Here is a 23,311-nt window from a genome sequence, read left to right as displayed (position 1 = left end):
CAGGGCTGCATCGGGGTAGGTCCATGTGGCTTCTCGGGGATGTCGTGCAGGAAGTCAGCCTTGCCAGCTGGAGCAGGGAACTGGCTAAAGCAGCTGCTCCCTGGTCCGACCGTCACAAAGCAAGAGACCCGAGAACTAGAAAGGCGAGGCTCACGGAGCCATTTATCTCTCCGCCCTTCAATTAACCCCACATGTGTTCATCAGCCAGGTTGGCACAATAAACCTTAACTATCTCACCCTTCCCCCTCTATTCTTTCCTATGTTTTCCCTCTCTCCGCCCCAACCCCACTCCCGGGCTTGCTATCGTAGTCAAAGTTTGTTTTTGGTGTGCAAACCACTTTCCTTTGCTTTTCCTTGTGTGGTGTCTTGAACTTTCATAAGATCGACTTACTTGCCCGAGAAAAGTGTTCTCCAGCGTTGCCCTCGTCTTGCAATGTTGGAGATTCCTTGTTCTTTTTAATTGTGTGTAACGTTCCATTGGATGAATGCAGACAGAGAGAGAGAGAGAGAGTGTGTGTGTGTGTGTGTGTGTGTATACCCACTCCTCTGTCAGCGGAGTTGTTGGTTGTCTCCATGTGTTTGCTCCTGTGGAGGGAGATTGTTGTGGCAAACATAGGTGTGCATGTGTCCGGTCAAGTTGGATTCTTGATCTCTGTAGACACGGATTGCGTGGGAGAGCATCAGGTAATCGTGTTTGCATCTGTTCAGGGAAGCGTCATATGGATTCCCGTGGCGGCTGGACACGTCACACGGCCCGGCAGTGGTGTCTGGGTGTACCGGTCTCTCCCCATCCTCTCAGCCTTGATTCTCCTGTCTTTGTGAATTTTGCTGCGAGTGTTGGCATGACGTGGGGCACCTGGTTGTTGTAGTTCGTGTTTCTCTTACTGCTAACACACAGGAATGCTGGTTGCTGGTTTCCTGGATGTCGTCTTTGGCAAACTGTCTATTCCTGCCTCCTGCCCGTTGGTCCACGCGGCTGTTTGTGCTTTTCCTGTTGAGATCCTGCCGTTGGCTACACATCGGGTGATGAGCCCATTGTCCTCTATGCCGAGGGAGAAGTTTTAAGAGCCCGGAAACCTTCCCTGTGGGGACAAAGGCCGGGAAGTTGCATGGACGTCCCTTTGGTCTTTAATTTCCCACCACAGCCAGGTGCCTGCTCCTCCTCCCTCCTGGGGCAGCCAGGGCTGTCCTAGGACAATTTGGTAGGGAAGCCTTGCCCCCATCCGCCCGACAGCTACCATCTTGTGCTTCTTTGTGATCCCCAAACTCAAGGAACATTGAAAAAGGGACATGAGTGGAGTCCTTCCTGGAAGCCCCCTCTGCTGTTTGTTTGGGTTTTTTTCCTCTCGTGCTCCAAATCAAAGGCTTGTAGATTCTCTGGGGAAGGGCAGAGAGACCCGTTGATCTGCTTCCATCTCAGCGAGCTTTGCTGTTTGTAGTGGAACGCAGGTTTCTGTGCACCCACTCAGCCTCTCTGATACTCTCCGCTGTCGAATCTCATCCTCCTGTACTGACTGCGCCTTCCGACTCCCCACACCACCTGGTTTCCTCTCCCCCTCTGCCTCCAAGCCTGACTGTGCCTGGGGAATTGGGGCGACGCATGTCCTCTGGGCACCATATGGTCCTCCGAGTCCCCCTCGGGCAATCTCAGGCGCTTAATTGGGGATGATTGACGTGGTGGGGCGGAGGCCGGACACCTCCCTGTGCCTGCGCTTTTATTCCGCCCGGCCTTTGTGCAGCAAACAAGAAGGCCGCTGGCTGTGCAGTGCTGGCTGTGCAGTGCTGAGACGGAAGGGTCTCTGGGGAAACGATCCTGGTGGCGTGGTGGTTAGCGTTCCACATTGAACCGATTGATGTGTGGGCCGTGTGAATTCACCAGCCAGCTCTGCTGGAGAGAAATTTTGGCGGCTTCCGCTAAGATCTGCAGCTTTAGAGCCCCCCATAGGGTCGTCCTGCTCTGCCCTGTGGGGTCTCTGCGAGCCCGATAGACTCGTGGCACCACCAGCACGTCTTACAAAGCCCTGGGTGGGTGGGTTCAAACCCTAAACCACACTCCCTGCTGTCAAGCCAATGCCAGCCCCACAGGACAGGGTTGAGCTGCCCCGGGGGGTTTCTGAGGCTGTAACTCTTTCCGGGACCAGAAAGCCTCGTCTTTCTCCCTCAGAGCAGCTGGTGGTTCTGAACTGCAGATCTTACGAGCAGCCCGAAGCCCTTGCCGGCCAGCAGCCAGCTGAGGCGATATCAGGCGTCAGAAGCAGCTGGCCGTGCTGCGTGGAGAGGGGTGTAGAGGCAGTGGGCCATCCAGGCCCAGGGGGGGGGGGGAGACCCCAGGGGCAGGGAAAGCAATGCTTGCTTGTGTCGGGTTGGGTGCTTCTGTGGGGTGGGATTTCCACAGGCAAGCCTAGATTCAGTGGGGAGGGTGTTGGGGGAGGGCAGATACAGGCTAGGAGGGGCCCCTCTAGGTGGGCATTCAGGTGTTGGGGGGCCATTGGTTACAGTGGTTGCTGCTGACAACCCTCAGGCCCACCCTCCACCCTCCACCCTCCACTCACCCCACAGTGCATGAGTTCCTGCTGCCCACTGTGCCCCCCGCCCCTCGGCCCTGGTATGCCGACCAGCGCTTCCTCCTGGCTCTGCTCTCCTGCCTGGTTATCCTGCCCCTGTCGGCCCCCCGGGAGATTGGCTTCCAGAAGTACACCAGGTGCGAGGGGGCTCGGGCCCTTCCTGGCAGGTGTCCCGGTGGGGGGCAGGGGGAGGAGTTGGGGAGGCACAGAAAAGGTGGGCACAGTGGGCTGCTTGGCTAGAGGCCCAGCCATGTGTGGTGGAGCACGGCTCTCCTGACGTGGGCCCGCGCCGTGGCAGCTGGCTTTTATCCTGTGTCTCCGTGGGCCCAGGGGGAGCTGCTGCCAGGGCTGGAACGGACAGAGTAGTGGACAGAGGAGGTGGAACAGAGACGAGCAGCCTGGGCATTTCCTGCTGGTCCTTGTGTGTCCCTTACTGACTTCTCAGTATAGAATTGTTCCAGACTTTTCCATGCATGGGCACGTCTTCCCCTTGGTCCGAGGCTCTCTGTGCAGCTTTGAGACAGTTAAATCCAAACTCCCTGGCATCGTGTCGATGCTGACGCATCCTGTGACCCCAGGGGACAGGGTAGAACAGCCCCTGTGGGTTTCTGAGACTGTCGCGCTTCCTGGGAGTAGAAAGCCTCGTCTTTCCCCCAAACAATCAAACTCGCTGCCAGCCCTCGGGTCAATTCTGACTCACAGCAACCCTGTAGGACAGGCTGGAACTGCCCCTGTGGGTTTCCAAGACTGGTACTCTTCCTGGGAGCTGACAGCCTCATCTTCCTCCCTCGCAGCTGGTGGCTTCAAACTGCTGACCTTACAGGGAGCAGCCCGACTTGTAACCACGGCGCCACCTGGGCTCCTATGAGAAAGTTCAGCCTGGCCGAACCTCCCCCACGCTAGACCCTTCCTCTCCTGTCTGAGAGTGTTCATCTTGATACAAAACCACACAAGCAGAGCAGGGTCCTGGGGGAGCTGGGAGAGACCCTGCCCCCTACCCTCTGTCATGGGCTGGAGCCAGTGTCCTGGGCTGGCCATGTGCTTGAGAGGTGGACGCACCAACAGCTGCCACGTGCTCACTGCCAGGCAGGAACGTGGCAGGTCTGCCCGCTGCCTCTGACTCGTGCCGTCTGTGCTGCACAGATGTGGGCATCAAGGCCCAGGATGCCCAGCTAGGGAGAGGTAGTGCTGACACATGCAAACTGTAGGGGCCTGCTCCCTGGCCTTCCTGACAGTCGGGGTCTCGGCCCTGTATGTTGACTGTGTGTGTACCACCTGTTCCCTAATACCATCTGTGCGCACACATGCACACATAAATGCACGTGTGTGCTTGTTGTCTGTGTGTACATCAGCATCCTAGGCACCCTGGCCGCCTGCTACCTCAGCCTGGTCATTGTGCTGCAGTACTACCTCGGGCCTGAGGGCTTGGCTCGGGAGCCCCGTTTTTCACAGAGGTGAGTCTAAGAGACTGGCTTTTTGGTGGCATCCTAGGGGAGCCCAGAGAGTCAGTGATGAGGTCCCTGCAGGAGCGAGTCCCTGAGGTTTGCAGATAACCTCTGGCTCCTTGCTGAGAAATTCTACTCCTGGTACCTGATCGGACGGGGTAGTGCCTCAGGGGTGGCTCTCTGGGTGTTTGCTGGGGCCAGTTCCACAGGTGGGGACCCTGAGAAGGCTTGTCCTGTGGATCCGTCCCTCACCATCCCACCTCCTGGGTGGTTTGGATGGAGATCAAACCATCCTTGCCCTCCTGGGCATCTGTTGGTGGATCCAACCTGCACCTCTGTGTTTCACTTCTCCAGAGAGGGTAGGGGAGCCAGGGGTTACTTCAGCTCCCTGTTACCGTCTCCTGGCCAGCCAGGTGTCCATGTGGGTCTAGGTAAAACGTGGTGCATATAGCAGTATTCTCATATCCAGAAGCCTGGAGTGGGTGCGGGGGCTGAGATACAGCCAGTCTCGTTATGCTTCGTCTCCTGGAAGACCCCTTCTTACAGGTGGCAGGTGGTATGAGGGGGACTTCTCACTCACACACACCTCTCTTCCTCCCTTCCAGCCCTTCTTCCTGGAGTTCCGTGTTCAGCGTCTTCCCCACCATCTGCTTTGGGTTCCAGGTAATTGTAGGTCAGCCCTGTGAGTGACTGAGTGCTGTCAGTCTGTGTGAATCCACCTGCTCTCTTGGCTCAGCCCACCTCCAGCCCTCGGGGATATCATTCAGAGACTCCCTCTGGGCCCCGGCCAGGCTGGGCGAGGGGACGTGTGGGCTGAGCTTGGGGAGAGGCCTGGTTGGGCTCAGGATACAGGGAGGCATGAGTTGAACCAGGCGTGTGGCCTTGCCGACAGTCCATCCCCTGCACTTGGTCATGTGTCGGGGCCTGGGACCCATCCTCCCTGCAGGGCCTGGGATGTGGAGACTAGCCAGGCTCTTGGCCACACTCACACATGCTGTGCAGGTGGATTCTGCCCTCAGGGACACAGAAAGGAAACAACCCCGATCCTGTCTCAGGGAAGGACTGGCCGTGTGTGGCCCTGCTGTGGAGGCAGAGGGACTGGGGCAGAATCCACAGCGTCTTCCCAGCCGGTTGTGGGAAGTCATCCTACTGGCCTGGAGGAACAGCTTCGAAGGGGGGGGCCTGTTGGAAGCACCAGGTGAAGGGCAGAGGGCAGCATGAAGTGGAGGGAGACCCAGCCTATTTGGGGAGCGTGGCAGTATCCCATTCTGCAGAAGGGGTGCAGTGGGCAACTGGGTTTGGCCTTGCCTCCCGGGACACAGATACGCCCTTGTTTGTTTTAGGGCAGAGCTACTGCCCGCTCCCTCCCTCCCTGGCCGATGGGCCAGCTGCCGGCTCCCCCATCCCTCTCTAACTCGGAGACTTTCCTGTCTCACCTCTCCCTCACCTCTCCCTCGCTGAGGCTCACTGGAGTCTCCCTTGTGGAAGACTCCGGAGAACTGGTGATGGTGACGTGGCTGTCAGTAGCTCAGGTTTCATTGGAGTGGCCCCCCTCCCACCCACCCGCCTGCCCGAGGAGCAGGCAGTGCCATCTGGCTGGGTAGGCTTCACCCCGGCGGTCTGCGCTCAGTTTTAAAGAGGTGCCCCTCAGCCGGCTCTCCTAGCAGCGGGGCCTAGGCCGGGGTTTCAGATGCCGGCTGGAGAGCGTACCCAACCCGGGACCCCTGACCACCCTGGGGAATGCATGGAGAGGAAGATGGCAGGGAGGAGGGGGCGTTGGGCCACAGCTGGAGGGGGTTGGCCTGTAACCATGAAGGGGGGCAGTGCCCACCTACCTCCAAACACAGAAGCAGGACCCTTCCTCCCGGCCCCGTGGCCACGCTCAGACGCGCCATCCAACATGCCCTCTCCGAGTGTCTGAGGGGGTGACAGGTGATGAGGGAGGGGCGGACCCCCAGTGGGGCTAGGCCCCATGCTGCTGCCAGTCACAGAGAATTTTCATCAGAAAGAAGCCCCCTCACCCTGAGCGCCTGAGGCGTGCCCTCAAGCTGCCCCGCCCCTGGCTGCCAGGGTCTCTCTGTGTGCATGTTCCCTTCTGGCTGTTACGGCTCAGCGAGGTCACGTGGGTCTGTCCCGTGGCAGCCTGGGGAGCTCTCAGGGGCCAGGGTCATCGTCAAGGTTCCTGGGGTGGCAGCAGGCACCAGGACTTCATTGCCTGATGCCTGACCGTGTTCTGTGTCTCCCTCCACTTACGGCTGGACACTGGTGCTCTCTGTCCCCTTGGCTGTCACATGGTCTGTCCTGTGTCCTGGCGACAGTGGGGAGTGAGGTGGGGAGGAGCCTGGGGTCTTCATGAGAGAGGGGGGGGATGTTGAACTGGTGCCTGGGAACCTGCCCTCCCCAGGACCAACCCCAGGTTCCTTGGGAGCACTTGTGGTGCCAGCCCGCCGGGACCCCAACATACAGCTCCCTTTGCGAGCTGGGGTCTGCTGCTGTGGGGGCCAATCCTGACGCCGCGAGAGACTTTTGACACAGTGGGACCGCCCCCAGGGTGTCCGGGACCGTGCTCCTCACAGGAGCGGTTGGCCAGGTGGTCTCTGGCAGAGCTGCTGAGTGGGTAGGACTCCCAACAGTCCCCTCGGTAGCTGAACACTTAGCCACTGTGCCACCAGGCCTCCTGAGAACCAGGCCCACAGCAGGGTAAGCTGTGCCGGGAACCCCTGGACTCAGGGCATGTGTGAGGCCCTGGGGGGACTTAACACTGCAGTGGCCCGTGTGACATCACCAGGTCGGGCAGCAGCCCCAGCAGTATTCTCCCCTAGACCCTTCTCCCCAGGGGCCCGTCCTGTTGTGTAACTAGGGGCGGGGGGCACCACTGATGTACAGTGGGAGGTTAGGGGTGTTGCCTACCCTACCTCCCCCCGTGCGTGCAGTGGTTCCCCAGTGCTGGGAAGCTCTGCTCTGGTCTCGAGGAGCTCTGGTGGTGCCGTGCTAAAGCCCTGGGCTGCTGATGGCAAGGTTGGCAGTTCAAACCCACCAGCCGCTCTGAGGGAGAACAAGGAGGCCATCTGCTCCTGACGGTGACCGCCTCGGCAGCCACGTGGGGCTGTTCCGCTCTGTGCTGGAGTCACTGAGTTGAAACCCACCCTGTGGCAGTGGGTTCCGTTTCGGGGGTCCCTAGACCTGTGCGGGGCACGGAGTATCCATGCCACCGGGAGGGGCCATGCTGCACATGTGAGTTGGCATGCCTGGGTCCTGGCTCACCCTGCACTTGTGTGACCATTTCTTTGCCGTGGATGTGTGTCTATCCTGTCCCTTCCTGTGCTGTCTACTCTAGCACCCTGGGATGGTGGCCTTGGGACACGGTGTCCTCTGGCCGCAGGGTGGTGCTGAGCCCACACGCCACCTTGTCCCGCCGCAGTGTCACGAAGCCGCCGTGTCCATCTACTGCAGCCTGTATGACCAGCGTCTCTCCCGCTGGGCCCTGGTCTCCACGCTGTCCCTGCTGGCCTGCTGCCTCGTCTACTCGCTGACGGGTGAGGCCAGGCCTGGCATGCCGTGGGCCCTGCGTCGTGGGCCCTGCATCGAGCTGTTCCTCTCACGGTTCTAATCCACTGGCCACTCTGAGGAAGAAAGAGGAGGCTGTCCGTGGAGATTTATAGCCTCGCACTCCCCCTCCCCCCCAGGGCAGTTCCATTCTGTCCTGCCGGGCTGTGAGCCCAGGGGACAGGACAGGGAATGGGGAGCATCACTTCAAAGCATGGCGTCTGGCTGATGGTCACTCACCTTATTGGTCGGCCCCTGGCCACTGTATTGGGTGGCAGGCACCCCACAGGGCAACCCTAGCTTTGTGGCTGAGAAGCGGTGGGGTAACACCCACCTTACAGAGTGACACCACCCTCTGTGGATGAGTATCAGGGATTCAGTCCCAAGGGTGGGTGCCTTAGGACCCCCCAGGGTACACCAGGAGCCACGGTGTGTGGCCATGGCCCCTCCTTTATCTGACCAGCCCCCTGCCTTCCACCTCTCAGGGGCTTACGGCTTCTTGACCTTCGGGGCCAACGTCTCGGCTGACATCCTGATGTCCTACCCAGGCGGGGACGTGGTCATCATCATAGCCCGAGTCCTCTTCGCTGTGTCCATTGTCACAGTCTACCCTATTGTGCTCTTCCTGGGCAGGTGAGACCCGCCGGCCCACACAGCCACGCCTCGTGGCCACTCTCAGGACTCGGGGCCTGCCTGGACATAGGGGCACCTGTCAGTGTCCTGGGGCCCTGGCTAGTCTACACACCAATGGGTCCCAGACCAAGCTGGTGACAAGGCCGTGTCCCCCCTCCCAAGTCTCCAAGGAGCCTCTGTCCCCTGCCGGCCTCTAGGCTCCTGGTGTGGCAGGCCAGCCTGGGCTTATGGCAACATGGCTTCTAGCTCTGCTACGCCCCCAGCCTCTGCTTCAATTCCGGTCTCTCCCCCTACCCCCCGGCCCTCTCCTCCCCCCAGCCTCCCTCTCCCCACCTGTGCTGCCTCTGTACAGGAGACTATGGAGACATTTTGGGTTGGGGTTCAGGCGACCACAGGCAGGCAAGTGTGGACATAGGCCGAACATGCCAACAAAGCAAGTCACACGAGTAACCACAGGGCCGGCAGTTGGAAACCCCCAGCCGTTCCACAGAAGAAAGATGAGGCTTTCTACTCCCATAAAGATTTACAGCCTCGGAAGCCCGCGGGGGCAGTTCCAGCCTGTCCTAGAGGGTTGCTGTGAGTGGGCATGGGCTCCGGGGCAGTGAGTTTTTTGAGTATAAAAGTGATGCAGCCTGTAGTCTGACGTGTGTGTGATGAAAACGTTTGAAGTAGGGTGAGAATGACCTAGACCCCGACAGACAGACATGCGGTGAGCACATGTTATCAGTAAACAGTCCAGGGCAGTCACAGACCTCCCGTCTATAAAAGCACTCCTTCTGGGAAGCACAGGAAGTTGGGGGTCTGTCTGCGGACCTCCACCTGTGGCAAAGCTGCTTTAACACATGCAGTGCAGCCAGGCATGAGGCTCTTCACAGGAGGAAGGCAAAGGGCAGGACAACAGCCCTGTGCCAACTTGGGAAAGACCAGAAGTTGCCACCACTGAGCTCCCCGGCAGCCAAGGGGAAGAGGGAAACCTTTTGCAGGCCAACTGCTGGGGCGCGTGGTTCTTCCTTGCCACCAGGGTAGAGGGTGCTTCAAGTCCTTCCTCCCCACATTCTTGGGGGTTTGGCCTGGCTGGCTGTCACTCATGGGCGCCTGTTTTCTCTGCTGGCTCATATGTCACATCTTTCTGTACTGGGATCCTCCCAGGGCCCAAACCACCTGAGGTGTAGGGATTGCTGTGGTCTCTCTCATAGCTGACGCCTTGAGGAGTGGGGAGGGGGGCGTGTTCCATATCCACAGGGGCGTGGCTGGCATCCTTGGCCATCTCATGGGGTGGGGTGGGCGTGGCTGGCATCAGCGGTGGCCCTGGTCCGCAGGTCGGTGCTGCAGGATGTGTGGAGGCGGAGCTGCAGGGTACCAGCAGACCCCTCCGGTCCCCGGGTGCGGATGCCCCTGACTGTGGCATGGGTGGCTGTGACACTCACCTTGGCCCTGCTCCTGCCCGACCTCAGCGAGGTTATCGGCATCATCGGTGGCATCAGCGCCTTCTTCATCTTTATCTTCCCAGGTGACACCCCTGCCCTGCCCAGCCGGGCTCCTCGCGTCTGCCGCTGGCCTGTATGCCCTTGCGCCTGCCACCCCCACCCCTCGCCCTGTCTGTTTACCGAGCACCTGCTTAGGAGAGCCAGGCCCGGACTGGTGCTCTCCAAGGGCCCCCCACCTCACCCCCACACCCAGTCTTCATTTGAACGTCTCGGTAGTCCCATGGGAGGGTTCTTTCAGCCCCTGCCTACAGAGGGGAAAACTGAGGCCGGAGACCCTGGGGTCACATAGCTAGAACACAGCCGAACTGAGGGTCAAACCCCGAGCTGTTCCCCCCATCGCCTGCCCACCCACGGCTGTGCACCCGCTCCTGCCCACCCCACTTCCCTGCTGTGGAGCTCAGGCAGCGCCTCCCCTGCCCCTCACAGGTCTGTGCCTCATTGGTGCCATGAATACTGAGCCCCTGGGAACAAGACTCAAGTAAGTGTCCTGAGGAGGGGCGGCGGGCAGACAGGTGTGCCCGTGTGTGGACCTGGTGCCCCCTCTGCGCCCCCTCTGTGGGTGTGGCATCGAGGGCCACGGGATGGGGCCTGGGGGGGGGGTACGGACCCATGCTGAGCTGCGTCTGCGCCTACCCCGCTAGGTCCATGCCCAACTACCCAGGGTGACATACCCATGCGCCGGCTGCTAGGTCCCGAGCAGGGGCTGTGGTCGGGGCTCTGTGTGGTCAGGCCAGAGCTGCCCACTGCCCGCCTTGCCAGACAGAGAAGAGCTGGGAAGAGCCTCTCTATGAGGTGTGTCCTCCCACCCAGGCTGAAGGAGGGGCTGTGTGCATGAAAGGCACCTTGCGGGATCCCCAGACCACACACCCCAGGGAACCCCTTTAGGGTCTGCCTGGCACTTCCTCCCATTTCCCGATGGATAAAGTGAGCCCACCAGCCAGGGAAATTAGCTGTGAGGCTCTGGGGTGCAGTGACAAGCCACACACGCTGGGGGGCAGCACTGCAGTGATAACAGCGCGTCTGACCAGAGTTGGGCTGGGGCTGGGGTGGTCCCCTCCGCTCTGGAGACCAGAGCCCAGAACCCAGGCTTGAGAAAGGCCACTCCCTCTGGAGGCCCCGGCAGAAGGTCCCTCCTGGCCATCCTCAGCCTATGGCATGTCACCCCCCCATCACTGTCACTAGCTCCCTGCGTCTCTCCTTACAAGGACACTGGTGGTCGCTCTCAGCGCACCCTCGCCTTGCTGAGTTGCAGGAGCAAGACTCTTGCCGGACGGGTCACACAGTCAAAGGCCGCATCCTTTTGGAGACCATGCTTGATCCATTGCCTGGCCGGCCATGGGTCTGGGCCGGTGCAAGCCGGTGTGTCCACATCCCACACTGCCAACCCCACCCGGTTCTCCAGCTTGACCTCCCCAGAGTCACATTGGGCAGGGAGGTGTCGTTGGATTCAGAACTGGCCCCACAGGTGCCTGTGATGCCCTGAAGCGGGTACCCTCCCCACAGCAGGCTCTGAAGGCTTGCTTTTGCCTTGTCCCTGGTCCAAGCTCAGGCCAGCCCTCACCCTGTCCTCGGGAGAAGCCTGCCTCCCTGGCAGCCCCTCGGGAGTGCAGGGGTGGTTCCTAGCAGCCGGCACATAGACAAGTCTCCCTGGGTAGCTGGGCGTGGACCTCCTGGGCAGCTGCCTGGCTGGAGACAAGCCTGCCATGACAACGGAGCCCCTGGCTGCCTTAATGGGGCCAGAAATATTGCCGCCGGTCAGGCCATTCTGTGGCAATCTCCTTATGGCCCTCGCCCCACTGTCTGCCTGTTGTCTCCTCTGGTTGTATTAAGAGCCTGCAAACATGACCTCACCTGCCAAGGCCTCGTAGGGGCAGACCTGATCCGGCCCTGCAGAGATCTTAGAACCTTCTCCCTCCTTGCTTAGGGGAAAGGGTGCTCCCCAACTTGGGCAGCGATAGGAAAGGGCTGAACAGTGAGCATCCTATCCTTGGAAGGTGATTGGGACAGGATGAGGCTTTGCAGTTACAGGTGGCATGTCCGTTGTTGCTTTGGTCCCTGCCACCTTTATTTCTCCATGCCCTAAGAGCCTCTCTGCACAGGTGGAGGACGCTTGGGGTCTGTCCCAGACTAGCGAGCTGCCCCATGTGCCCAGCAAGCCTCACAGGAGACCCAGGTGGACCGTGGCGCTGACCAGCTGCGTGCCTTTGGCAGGTGCTGCCTGGAGCTCTGGGGCGTGGTCTCCGTGCTGGTGGGCACCTTCATCTTTGGCCAGAGCACAGTGGCGGCTGTCCTGGAGCTGTTCTGAGCAGGAGAGACCCCCACGCACCATGGTCCACCACCCAGCAGACGTCACTGCTGCCAGCATGCACACGGAGGGATGCACACCTCGGGCAGCTCCTCTTGGCTTCTGCCAGCGCAAGGGGTTCTCAGTGCCAGGGGAGCCCAGCTCTGGGGTGTTGGGTGCTGGGCCTTGGGAGGGAAGGGAACCTAGCTGTGTCCTTGTCCTCACTGGATGCTGACCAGTAGAGACTGCTCTTCCTGTGCCCCGAGGCTGGCAGCATTCAGCCTGGGAGAGGAGGGGAGGGACTGGCCTTCAAGGCCAACTGCAGTGACCGGACTCTGGATGTGCTGCTTGAGATCGACAGCCACATGTCCCCTCTCTGTACCATCCAGCCACCTGCATGACATGGTGTCAGTGTGTCTACAACCTGGGCCACCAATCCTAGAGCCTTGGCATCATCTGGAGAGAAGCCCTACCCGGAAGCAGTCCCCCTGTCCCCATGCTGGGCAGCTGTGAGCCACTCTGTCCAGGGGTTGGCCTGGGCAGCTCACATAAATGGCCTCATGTAAGTGGCCTGTGTGACTGGCTTACTTCACTGGACATGTCATTCAGTTCTTAAGGGGGCAGTTGACAGTGGGGGGCAGCTGAGACGTGGCCAGGTAAGGCCCCTTGCCCCATGAGGTACAGCTGGGGCCAGCTTTAACTGGGTGCTGGACTGTATTGCCCCTTTTCTCTCCACCTCTCACTCCACTGAGGGGTGGTCACACGGTAGGGGCCCATAGCCCGGGGGTAGGAGGGGCCACTGCCTCCCTCCCCCCACTGGCCACATGGCCGATCTTGGAAGTGTAAGTGATGACCAGTGGAGGGGACACAGCCATTATGCAGGCATCTCTGACTGCCCTGCCTGCTTCCTCCATCTTCAGTGTCCTCCAGGACAAGGGCCTTGGGGACCTGGACATGCTGGGCAGGGTTGTCCTAATGGACCAATAATGTCCCTGGAGCAGACAGCCAGTGCGGATGCTGGTCACCTGTTAGTAACACTGTGTTGGCCTCTTGAAAGGCTGGCTGGCAACTGCCCAGGAAGGCTGAGATATGGGGAGCCTCTCCTGCAAGGGTCCTGGGGGATGACGTGGTGGGGGCAGGACTGGGTCATAAAGAACTGCTGGGGACCTGGGTTTGATCCCAGATCGGCCACGGGCTCTTTCAGGATCTCAGGTGAGTTGATGAACTTCACCTGAGCATCCATTTTCCAGCCAACCAGATGGGGATGCTGAGCATGGTGGGGACAGGGTCACTGTGGAGGTTACAGGCCCCAGGCAGCTGCTGAGGCGCCTCACACCCTGCAGGCTCTAGAACAAATGGCAGCTTAGATTCCAGAAAACCTAGATCAAGATTGGCAGGCGGGGGGCTGAGCTTCCTGGCAGCCAAGGGGAAAAGGGAAAACTGAGTAGAGCCCACCCACAGCCCAGAAAGGACCCCAGGTGGGAAGTGGGCTGGCAGGAAATGATAAGAACTGGAGGCAGGGCTCTTTGGATTGATAGAATCTCCACTGGGGGCAGTGGCTTCTACCTCCATCTGACACAGCACAGGGTCTCAACCCCAGAGAGCATGAGGCCAGGGCACAGGCTGATGAGGGATGAGGTCAGAGAAACACAGGCTGGGGTCACCCTCTAGGTCTGGCAGGTGAGAGTCCTCCCCTCCCCGACTCCTGAGTGACACGCGGCCTTTTGTGACTGGCATTGGTTACTTGGCACCTCTGTCACCTCTTCGAGGTCCATCTGGCCTGTGGCCTGTACTGAGCTTCACAGCGGAGCAAGATCCTGCTGTGCGCATGCACCAGACCGGTTGGTGTTGGCCCCCATTGGCTATTGTGAATACGTCTGCAAATGTGCGAGGAGCCCCAGTGGCATAGTGGCTATGCCTTGGGCTGCGAGCCACAAGGCCAGCAGTTCAAAACCACTCGCAGCTTGAGAAAGGCTTTCGACCCTAGAGTGAGTCTCAGAAACCCACGGGGGCAGTTCTACCCTGTCCTGCGTCACAGCTGCTATCTGAAAACACGAGTCTGCCCTGTGTGTTTCATCCCCAGTTCCTCCGGGTGTCAGTGTCATGTGATCATCTGCCTCAGCGTGGGCTCGCAGAGTCCGGCAGCGGTTCCGCGCTTCGTGTTTTCGGTCCTCCCATGGGTTGATACACAGCCCCGGTGGCATGGTGGGCTGCGCATGGGACTGCCGACGGAAAGGTCGGCAGTTTGAACCCACCAGCTGCTCTGGAATAGACAAGATTAGGCCATCTGTCATGATTTGCAACCTCGGAAACCACCGAGTGGTTCCACCCTGTCCTGTGGTCACTCTGAGTCGGAAAGCGTCCCGGCATGGGCTGGGCATGTGATGCCTTGTAGCTGGATGGTGAGAGCATGGCTGGTGGGGGCAAGGAGCTGGGGGGGCTGTGCTGCTGGCTCACTCACTTGCTACATGACCACCGGAAGGAAGGCTGGTCTCCGTGTCCTGGTCTGCTGCCTGGGATGAAGCTGACCTGGGGTGAAGTGGTGCCTGCGGTATGCAGGGGCTCGTGTGGTTCCGGAGCGTAAGCGCAAGTGGATGCTATTATTTACCTTTTAGGCTGAGATGCGTTCTGTCCCCACCTACTCACCCTGGGGAGGCACCGAGGCACTTGGTGCCCGTGGGCTGGTGGCAGCCAGATGCTATGGTGAGGGTGGGGCGCAGGGAGCGGGCTGATGGACACGCCCAGCTGTGTGGGTTCCCCCTGCCATCGTCCCCCACCATGGTCCCCAGGCGCTAAGCCCGGGAGCGTTGTGACAATAGGCGAGCTGGCTGGAAAAATACCAGCTCCCGAGGGAGTGGGGCCTGCCTGCTCTGGTGCCAGCTGATGCCGGATGGCCTGGGGGGGCGGGACGGGACTTCAAAGACGGTGTCTTGTCCCCACTTTGCAGACAGGATTGTGGAAGAGGCGTAGAGCAGGGTTGGGGGAGCTGCATCTCCCTGTCCTGCAAGGCCAGCACCGAGCTGCAGAGGGATGGGGCAGGTGCTTTATAATAGCTCCTTAACAGCTGGCTGTCAGCCTTGGCTGGGCCAAGCAGGGGAGGGGGGGCAAGTCCTGAGGTGGGGGATCCCCTCTAGGGACCTGTGCCCCTTGCCCTCCTGCCTTGAGGAGGTCTCCTCTCGGGGTCCTTGTGACTTCTCGGGACAAATGTGTCTGAAGATGTTTGTGGTCGGTAACCAGGGCAGAGAATCCTTCACAGGGTCCCGGTCTCCTGCCTGTGGGAAGAGCCAGTTGCTGCTAGCAACTTAGCACCTCCATTCACTGTTGTTTTTAATTGTGGTCACGCATGTGAGGAGGCTTCCAGGAATCCGAGGAGAGAGCCCATTCACTTTTTGATTCTATCATTCCCCAAACCTTCCGAAGCCCCCATCGAGCACACAGACCAATTTGGACAGGCAACTCAATGAGCCTAGATGCAGCCACAGAGCTGCGTAACTGCACGTGGCCAACGGCTGCTCCTGGCTCTGCCTACTTCCTGTCCAGTGCGCCTGCCTCGCCATTGCCAACCCAGCGAGCAGCGTGTCTGTGCTCCCGGCTCCCTCATTCAGCTTGCTGTGGGCATCCTGTTAACTTCGAGCGCCCGCGCATGCGCGCACGCGCTCGCCTTCCGCGGCATGAACACTGACGCCCCAATCTCTGTGCTCAGTGCTTTGGTGCAGGCCAGGGGGCTTCAAAGATGCCAGGAAGAGCTCCATTATCCTCTCGACCGTTGTTCCCAGGCCTTGTTGAATGAAGCCCCTGAGTTACCGGATTCCTAGGAATAGCTGGGGCATGTGGCCACTCCGGTGCACTGTCTGAGGAACTGCCAAACGGTTTGTTACATTGAACTGCTAACTGCAGAGTCAGCAGTTTGGGACCACCAGTCACACCTAGGGAGAAAGATGAGGCTCTCTGCTCCTGTGAAGAGTTAGTGTTGGAAACCCACAGGGGCAGTTCTACCCTGTCCTGCATGGCTCCAGACCCCCCAGCACTGGTTCCCAGGGTGGCGGTCATCAGAGGCACCTCTGCAGGGTTTCATGCTCGTTCCTGGGTGAATTCTTGGATGGCAGCAAAGCCAAGCTGCTTGGTGGGAAACTAACACTGAAGGAAATAGGACAGGGACTATATTCCCTAACTTATCACAGAGGGAATCTGGAAAGCTGGTAGTCCACGGTAGGAAAGCCTCCACTTTGGTAAGTTAGAGGTAAGGTCCAAGTACATTGTCCTGCTTTAAAAATCAATCCCACAGATTCTCCCCTTAACAGTTACGCTGCCCTACAGTGAGCACATGGTTGGTTCTATCTCCCTATAGAAGCAGATACTATCTTTTTGTTCTCTTCCCACTGTGACACCCAACCCCCCTTACAGGTATTAGGTTTCCTCACCTGTGAGCTCAGGGACCCTTAATGTAGATACTGCCCATTTTGTGACATAGGTAACTACTGAATATGCAGATCTTAAAAGCTTACTTCTAAATATCCTAAGATAGTAAAGTCTCGCCCGCACATCTCTCAGTTCTGCGAGGTCCATCAGATGTGTCGGACCCCTTTGACAATGCCATACGTCTGTGCCTTCTGGCCCTTTGGTTGCTGGACGTTGGTTCCCCGACCGTTTCTCCTGGGCTGCTGCCGCCTTAAAAAGCTTAAGGAACCGAGGCCGGAGGAGGAGACTCGGACCTGCCCTGCAGCTTAGAAGGGGTTCCCAGCTCACTGCTCCCGTGTCAGTGAGAGGTCAGGAAGCAGGCACAGGACACGAGGGGCGTTCCCGAGTTTATTTGGTACCTGTGGCCACAGCGGGCAGGCTCTGCGTGGGGCCAGGCCCGGGTCGGGCGCTACGGGGTCTCGGCTCCTACAGGTAATTACAACCAGCAGGGTGGAGGGCGAGTCCTGCCACGTCCTCACTACCTGGGCACTGGGGTGGGTCATGCGTGTGGTCAGGTGGGGAGGGATCAGGCAGCAGTGTCAGAGACCCCTGCCCCATGGCTGCAGTGGGGACGGGGGCCCTCTGCTCCCAACGGCAGGAAGATACATTCTTGTTTAGAAGTGTCTGGAAAGAGAGTACATTAACCAGTGTCTAGGGGTCTGGGTGGGTAGGGGCAGGCGGGCTCCTGCAGGGCTGCAGAGAGAGGCGGTCAGTTTCTGGCCATTGTGCACCAAGCAGCTAGAGAGAGAGAGAGAGAGGTGTCAGGGCAAAGGTTGGCGGACAGGTGCCCCTCTCATGAACCCTGGGGGCACAGGCAGGGGTGGGAGTAGTCAGCCCACTGTTGGGGCTGCCCAGGTGTGGAGGCAATGACAAGCCCATGTGTGAGTGCTCAGGGCCCATGGCCTTCCTACTGGGAAGTTAGCAGCCTTGGGGACGCACCCATCTAGACTCTGGGGGGCCAGGACCACCTTCCCGTGTGCGGCCTGGCCCCCTATTCCCAAGTCTGTCTCAGCCTTAGGTGCAAGCTGCCTTGCAATATCCATCCCTGCAGTGACCTGGTGCAGCTACCTGAGTGGAACAGAGCCAGGGCTAACCTGTCCCCCTCCTGGGAATGGCCTCGTCCCCTTGCCCCAACTCCTGCCTGGATGCTGGCTGGGACTCCCTTACCCGGCACAGAGACCCTGGCTAGGGCCTCCGGCTGGCTCAGCGTATCCACCTTGACGTGCCGGAACGCCTTGCACCCCGGGCTCTGCAGGTGTCTGTAACGGGGTAACATCAGCTCTCAGGGCCTGTGCGTGAAGGCGTGGGGCTGCTGGGATCCCACAGAGCACATCTCCAAGGAGATAGTCCCCAGTGTACGGTCGTATGGAGGAACTTCACCCCAACGGACTCAGGGCTGGGCCCCACTGCCCCCTCCATCCCTGGGAGGTGTGCCCTGTGCCCATCGAGGCCCACGTCTCCCACACGGCTCTGGACCCTAGGACAGGAAGGGCCCCTGGCACCCGTCCCACCTCTTCCAGTCCTCCTCCGTCTCCCAGAACTCGTACACGACAAAGGTGAAGCCGTCGGACAGTCTCATGGCGGCGACGCTACCAGGGAAACAGAGAGGGTGAGGCAGCCTGCTAGTGGGGCAGGGGCCAGTGGGCAAGGCCTGTGAGGGGCAGCGGCTGCCGTGTCTCCCACACTGACCTTGGGCCTTGCTGGGTACGTGAACGGAGAGTGCACCCAGGACCACAGCTAAGCACGCGTGGGTTCACACACCACGCTCACCCTTACAGACCCCTGGAGCATAGCACACTCACACACACATCCCCACCCCCACCCCCTCGGTCCAACTTCATGAGGCCCTGTACGCTGAGGGCAAGAGCTGCGTGGGGCCCTGCAGGGCTGGGATTGGGTCACTCACTGGAAGCAGTCCTGCTCGGCAGCGGTGGCCCGCAGGTACTGTCGCAGACACTCCAGGAACTCACTCAGCTGCTCAGGACACACGGCCATCTCCTGCCGGACCAGCTGCAGGTGCTGAGGGGACAGGGGGCGTGAGCAGGTCCTCTCCCGCCCCAGCAGCGTGAGCGCACACACCCGGCTTTAAAAGATGACCCCTCCACAGCAGTCCCACCCCTGCTGTGACCACGCATGGAGCTGCGGCTCCGGGAAGGCCCTGGGACTCACCATGTTGGTACCCTCGTCATCCGACAGCCGCTGCTGCAGGTCAAACCAGAGGCTCTGCAATGGAGGTTAGATGAGGGGCATTGTGCTGGGGAGGGGGGCTACCACACAGCCCCCAGGAGGCAGCCTCAGGCCTCCCTGGTCAGGCGCCTTCTCTCCAGGCCCAAAAACAGGCAGGAGGCCTGGACTCCTTAACCCCCAGCCGGGTGTGAGTCCTGTATGTGCACAGGGGCTGCTCCTTGCAGCTGGCTTCTCACTGCGATCCTGACTCAGTGACCCGCCAGGATAGGGTCGAACTGTCCCGTGAGTTTCAGAGACTGACTACAGGAGGAGAAAGCTTCGTGCTTACAGGTTGGGCTGCTAACTGCAAGGCAGCAGCTCAAAACACCAGCTGCTGCTCGGGAGAAATGTGGGACTCTACTCGTCCCCTGCCCTGCTCTTTAAAACCTTTCTCACTCCCATGGAACCATGGCCACATGTCATGAGTGACCCTATAGGACGGTGGAACTGGCCCTGTGGGTTTACAAGAGCAGAGGGCGTGTCTTCCTCCCGAGGAGCAGCTGGTCGTGAACTGCTGACCTTGCAATTAGCATCCAACCTGTAACCATGAGGTTTTGTACTCCCCTAGGAAGAGTCTCCTAGCTCATGGGGCAGTTCTCCTCTGCCCTTCAGGGTCACAATGAGTCAGGAGAGACTCAGTGGCAGTGAGTTTCAATTTCTCGCTCAGAGCAGCTGGTGGTCTCGAACTGCGGACTTTGTCAGCAGGCCCTGTATAACCCACTACCCTGGTGACAGCCCTCAGCCGACATCATCCTCAGTGATTCAACAACCCCCCCCCCACACACACACAGCCTCAGGCGAGCCCTGGCTACCCGTTCTAGAAAGGGCGACAGCCTCTGGGGCCGTTCTCAGAGATGGAACCCACGCGGATAGACCACCCCACCCCCGTCCCCAGGTACGATGTGGAGGACAGACAGTGGCTGACACCCGAGGGTGTCACCTCCATGGGCTGGGGCCCTGAGGCGGACCCTGCTCCTCAGAAAGGCGGCTTTTGGGTGCAGTCAGCCCTGAGACGCAGGAAGCTTCCCTCCGGCCCGGCCCAGGGAGACCCACGGTTCAGCAGCTTCTGGGAGCGGAGGGTAGCTGGGTCAAGCTGTGCTGGCTTCTTGGGACTCAAGGCCAGCTTGCTGCCCACAACCCATGAATCATCCCCTGGTACTGAGGAACATGGGAGGCAGGGGTGTTCCACACTAGCCTTTGCATTAAACTCAGAGCAAGCCCACTGCTCTTAATTCACACACGCCACAGGCCCCCCATAAGCAAGAGTAGAAAGACCCCTGGGGTTTCTGAGGTTGTGAATCTTTCTCTGAGGAGAGATTTGAACCAAGTCTACACTGACTTCTCAGCCTCTACAGGAAGCAGCATGGAGCCATGGTGGCCTACATACCGGGCTGCTAACCACAAGGTCAGCAGTTCAAAACCACCAGCTGCTCTGAGACAGAGCTTTGTGCTCCCATACAGTGACAGTCTCAGAAACCCACAGGGGCAGTTCTACTCTGTCCTAGAGGGTCCCAGGGAGGGGACATTAACTCCATGGCAGGGAGTGAAGGTCCTGTTAGCTGGGAATTGGGGTCCCCACCTAGACTCCCTTTTTACCTGGGCACCCACCACAGATAAAGCCTGGGTCTTTGTTGACACACCGTCCCCCACCTGTCTCCTCTCAGCTCAGGAAGCAGGCGGAGTCAGCGCAGGTGGGCTCAGACGTCGGGACCAGATTGGCTTCTGCTCGGGCCAATCAGCAGCGGCACAGAAGCCCCGCCCACCTCCAGGACTCCCAGGTGCTCATGGGCTTCCAGCATGGTTGTTAGGGCGACCAGGGCGCTAAAAATAAGCTTCAAAGAGCTTCCCTCTGAGGCACCCGCAGAGTTGTTATGACAACCGGGCCACGGGGTCCCCGCCGCCGAGCTCCCACCAGCAGCCAGCTTCCCGGGTGGGTCCACCCCAGCCGGCAGGTGGGCGCCCCCTCACTGCCTCAGCGGCAAGTGGGGGGAGGAGAGGAGCCTGCCCCTTCAGAATCGACTCCAAGCCCACGGAAATTCAGATGTTTGCAAAAGACAAAATAGCACACACATCATCGTGGAAAGCATATACCACCTCCCTCCATCCGGCTGTGGGGTGGAGGGAGGGGCTGCAGTTCTCACCTGGGCCCGTGGGTGAGTGGGCTCAGCATCTTACATTCCCCAAGAACCAGGCCCTGGTTCACTTCACTGTTAAGTGCTACCTACACCTCCGGGTCCGGGAACAGCCCTCAGCCAACGTCATCCTGGCCTGGGGATGATGGCGCCACTGAGCCGTGACCTGGGCCACCTGGAGGCACTCCCCTTCCATGGACACAGTGCCAGCCTTCTCAGACAGGAAACACTCCCCAGGGAGCCAGCAGTGCCCTGTTACTGAAGGGCCTCTACTGCTGGTGGATCTGGGAGGCTGGGACCAAGGTGGGTGGTGTGGACTTGCACAGCCTATGTGCTGATGGCTGGGTGGTCTCTACTCTCCCCTCACTCAGACACACCCCCCCCCCCTTGATATGCTCAACTAGAAGCTGGGGTCCCTAGCAGCCCAGGCTCTGCTGATGAAGGCCCTTCTGGACAGGCTTCCTGTCCCACAGGTCCGGAGCAGGGTCCTCAGTCTGAGATCCAGCCAGTGATAATGTTCCCAGCAGTTGCCCTGAGCCCTCCATCCCTGGGGACTGGGAGCAGTTTGAGGCTGGGGGTGGGTGTGGGAGTGTTGCCAGGCTCACCTTGTTCTCCAGCTTCCCAATCAGCTCTGCCAGCCGACTCACTTGGGCCTCCAGTCCGTCCTCCCTGGAGTCCACTGAGACTGGGAAGGAGGACCATGAGGCTGTGGTGGGCCTGTTGGAGTCCCAACCTCCTCTAGGCCCTGACCCTGGGGCCCTCCCAGGACTCCCGGGCCCCTCTCACCTGCTGGAAGGCTCTTCACTTGTTCTGTGGCCACGAGCTTGTGGTTGGGGGTGTAAGGAGGCGTGGCATGTCCATACCAGGTCTCTGTGACCACATGACTGGGTTTGCTGTGGGTCTGTCTGCAGCATGGATGGGAGAAATGCACGGACAGTGTACGGCAGGGGATTCGGGGGCCCCGTTACCTGTCAGCGACTCTGACATCGGACCCCCTCCCAGGGTGGGGGGCAGTATCACCTTGGTTCTGGATTGGAAAAGAGGGCCTGAAGGTCGCAATCTGGTCAAAGGCACAGAGCCAGCTGGGGCAGAGTGCAATTTGAACTCACTTCTGCTTCAGCCCTCAGCCCGGCTCCTGCACTCCCCCTGCTCCAAGGCTGGGAGTAAGCAGAGCTGGCGCCTCCCCCAGTGGCCAAGCCATGTGCAAAAGGGCGAGCCAGGACACGCACACCCCAATGCCCAGCCAGCCCCTCCCTTTCCACCCGCCCAGCCTCAGCACTGCTGCCTCTGTGGTCCTGGTGTGTATCTCCCATGAACCCTGTCATGTGACCTCTCCCTGTGCCTGGAGAACGGCTGGCAGGGCCTCCCAGCAGGCAGTCAGGGCATGCACAAGCAGCAGGGTCACAGCCTGTCCTGCAGAGGCCACTCAGCAGCCTTGGGCTGAAACCAGTGGCCGAGGCAAGTGCCGTCTGTCAGCGTGGCTGTGGTCATGGTGGTGCAGCGTGTATAGGGGGTGGGTGGGTGTCTGCGACCCTCTACGAGGAGCAGTGGAGGCTCAGAAAGGTGTGGCAGCTCCCCCGGGGATTTGCACCCAGGAGCTCCTCGGTGGGCCCCGCCCCCACACGCACCGGATCCGGCTGGTCTGTTCCTCGATGGCGTCCACAGCACTCTCCACCGAGCTCAGCAGTGACTGGATCTGACTGGCTGTCTCCTTCAGCAGGAAGCGGGTCACGAACCGGTCCACATTGCTCCCGCCCTCATACACCTGTGCAGGTAGTGGGCAGGTGGGTGGGCACAGGCTCGGTGCATACGGGGCTCCAGGGTGGGTGTCTCTGTCCCGCAGGGGGAAGGATCCCACCATCTGCGCCGTGGACCTTGGATTCCTGACCCACTAGCTGTGGGGCATCTCTGAGCATGAGCGATGGGGTCGCTGCCGTCCCCGCCTTACAGGGTCCGTGGTGAGGACTCGGGGACCACATGCCTTTTAGAGGCTCATCTCTGCATGGTCCCATAGCAAGTACTGTGGGAGCTGGGGTGAGGAAGGGGGCAAGTAGGTAGGAGGAGGTGGTGGTGGGAAGAGGGACGGTGTTACTGCCAGCAGCGATCGAGTACTACAGGACAGAAGCATTCTTCACAATCCCTTCTCCCCTCTTCTTCCTCCCTCCGACACTCCTGGGTATGCACGTGCTACTCAGAGACACAGCAGAGAATTAAACGCAGCCGAGCCCCCACCACCCCAGGACCGAACACCAGCTCAGGAATGCAGGAGGAGACACAGCAGACTGAGGAAGATAGGGGAAGGAGGATTTCCCACAGGTTTTGCTCCATGGTAAAGAGGGAGCATCATCCCCCTTTGCCCAGAGACTCCAGCACACACCACGCCCCAGGCTCTTGGCTCCACTCCAGGATGGAAGCAAGAAGGCTCTGGCATGTCCCACTCTGGAGAGCTCTACCAATGAAATGACCTTGGGCCGGATACCCCTGGTTCTCTCAGATCCTTGCCCTGAGCTGCTCTCTTCTGGCCGCTTCCACCGAG

The 23,311-nt window shown here is 60.0% G+C and overlaps 2 protein-coding genes across 5 annotated transcripts in view; one reads left to right on the top strand and one right to left on the bottom strand.

The window, feature by feature from the left end:
* Positions 1-12,525, top strand: part of SLC38A8 (solute carrier family 38 member 8) — a 19,023-nt gene extending 6,498 nt beyond the window's left edge. Inside the window, exons 4-11 of the mRNA XM_045293597.1 lie at positions 2,560-2,701; positions 3,917-4,018; positions 4,615-4,672; positions 7,431-7,545; positions 8,041-8,188; positions 9,508-9,698; positions 10,102-10,153; positions 11,887-12,525. Of these exons, the coding sequence (XP_045149532.1) occupies positions 2,560-2,701; positions 3,917-4,018; positions 4,615-4,672; positions 7,431-7,545; positions 8,041-8,188; positions 9,508-9,698; positions 10,102-10,153; positions 11,887-11,980 (902 nt within the window). The 3' untranslated portion in view covers positions 11,981-12,525. The remainder of the gene's footprint in view (positions 1-2,559; positions 2,702-3,916; positions 4,019-4,614; positions 4,673-7,430; positions 7,546-8,040; positions 8,189-9,507; positions 9,699-10,101; positions 10,154-11,886) is intronic.
* Positions 12,526-16,752: 4,227 nt separating this feature from the next.
* LOC101642357 (oxidative stress-induced growth inhibitor 1) overlaps positions 16,753-23,311 on the bottom strand; it is a 50,917-nt gene continuing 44,358 nt past the window's right edge. For 2 of the 4 annotated variants that reach the window (XM_045293567.1, XM_045293566.1), the window contains exons 9-16: positions 22,404-22,540; positions 21,562-21,680; positions 21,381-21,481; positions 18,587-18,640; positions 18,324-18,436; positions 17,929-18,006; positions 17,585-17,676; positions 16,753-17,155 (exon numbers count right to left, since the gene is read on the bottom strand). In XM_045293567.1, the coding sequence (XP_045149502.1) occupies positions 17,127-17,155; positions 17,585-17,676; positions 17,929-18,006; positions 18,324-18,436; positions 18,587-18,640; positions 21,381-21,481; positions 21,562-21,680; positions 22,404-22,540 (723 nt within the window). In that variant the 3' untranslated portion in view covers positions 16,753-17,126. The remainder of the gene's footprint in view (positions 17,156-17,584; positions 17,677-17,928; positions 18,007-18,323; positions 18,437-18,586; positions 18,641-21,380; positions 21,482-21,561; positions 21,681-22,403; positions 22,541-23,311) is intronic. The other 2 variants (XM_030886571.2, XM_045293568.1) reach the window with 2 other exon arrangements.

The sequence above is a fragment of the Echinops telfairi genome, unplaced genomic scaffold, assembly GCF_000313985.2.
Source record: "Echinops telfairi isolate 266 unplaced genomic scaffold, ASM31398v2 ScPeMD7_2291;HRSCAF=2852, whole genome shotgun sequence".
Lineage (NCBI taxonomy): Eukaryota > Metazoa > Chordata > Mammalia > Afrosoricida > Tenrecidae > Echinops > Echinops telfairi.
The sequence above is the reverse complement of the archived record's forward strand: the minus strand, read 5'-3'. Positions and strand labels throughout refer to the sequence as shown.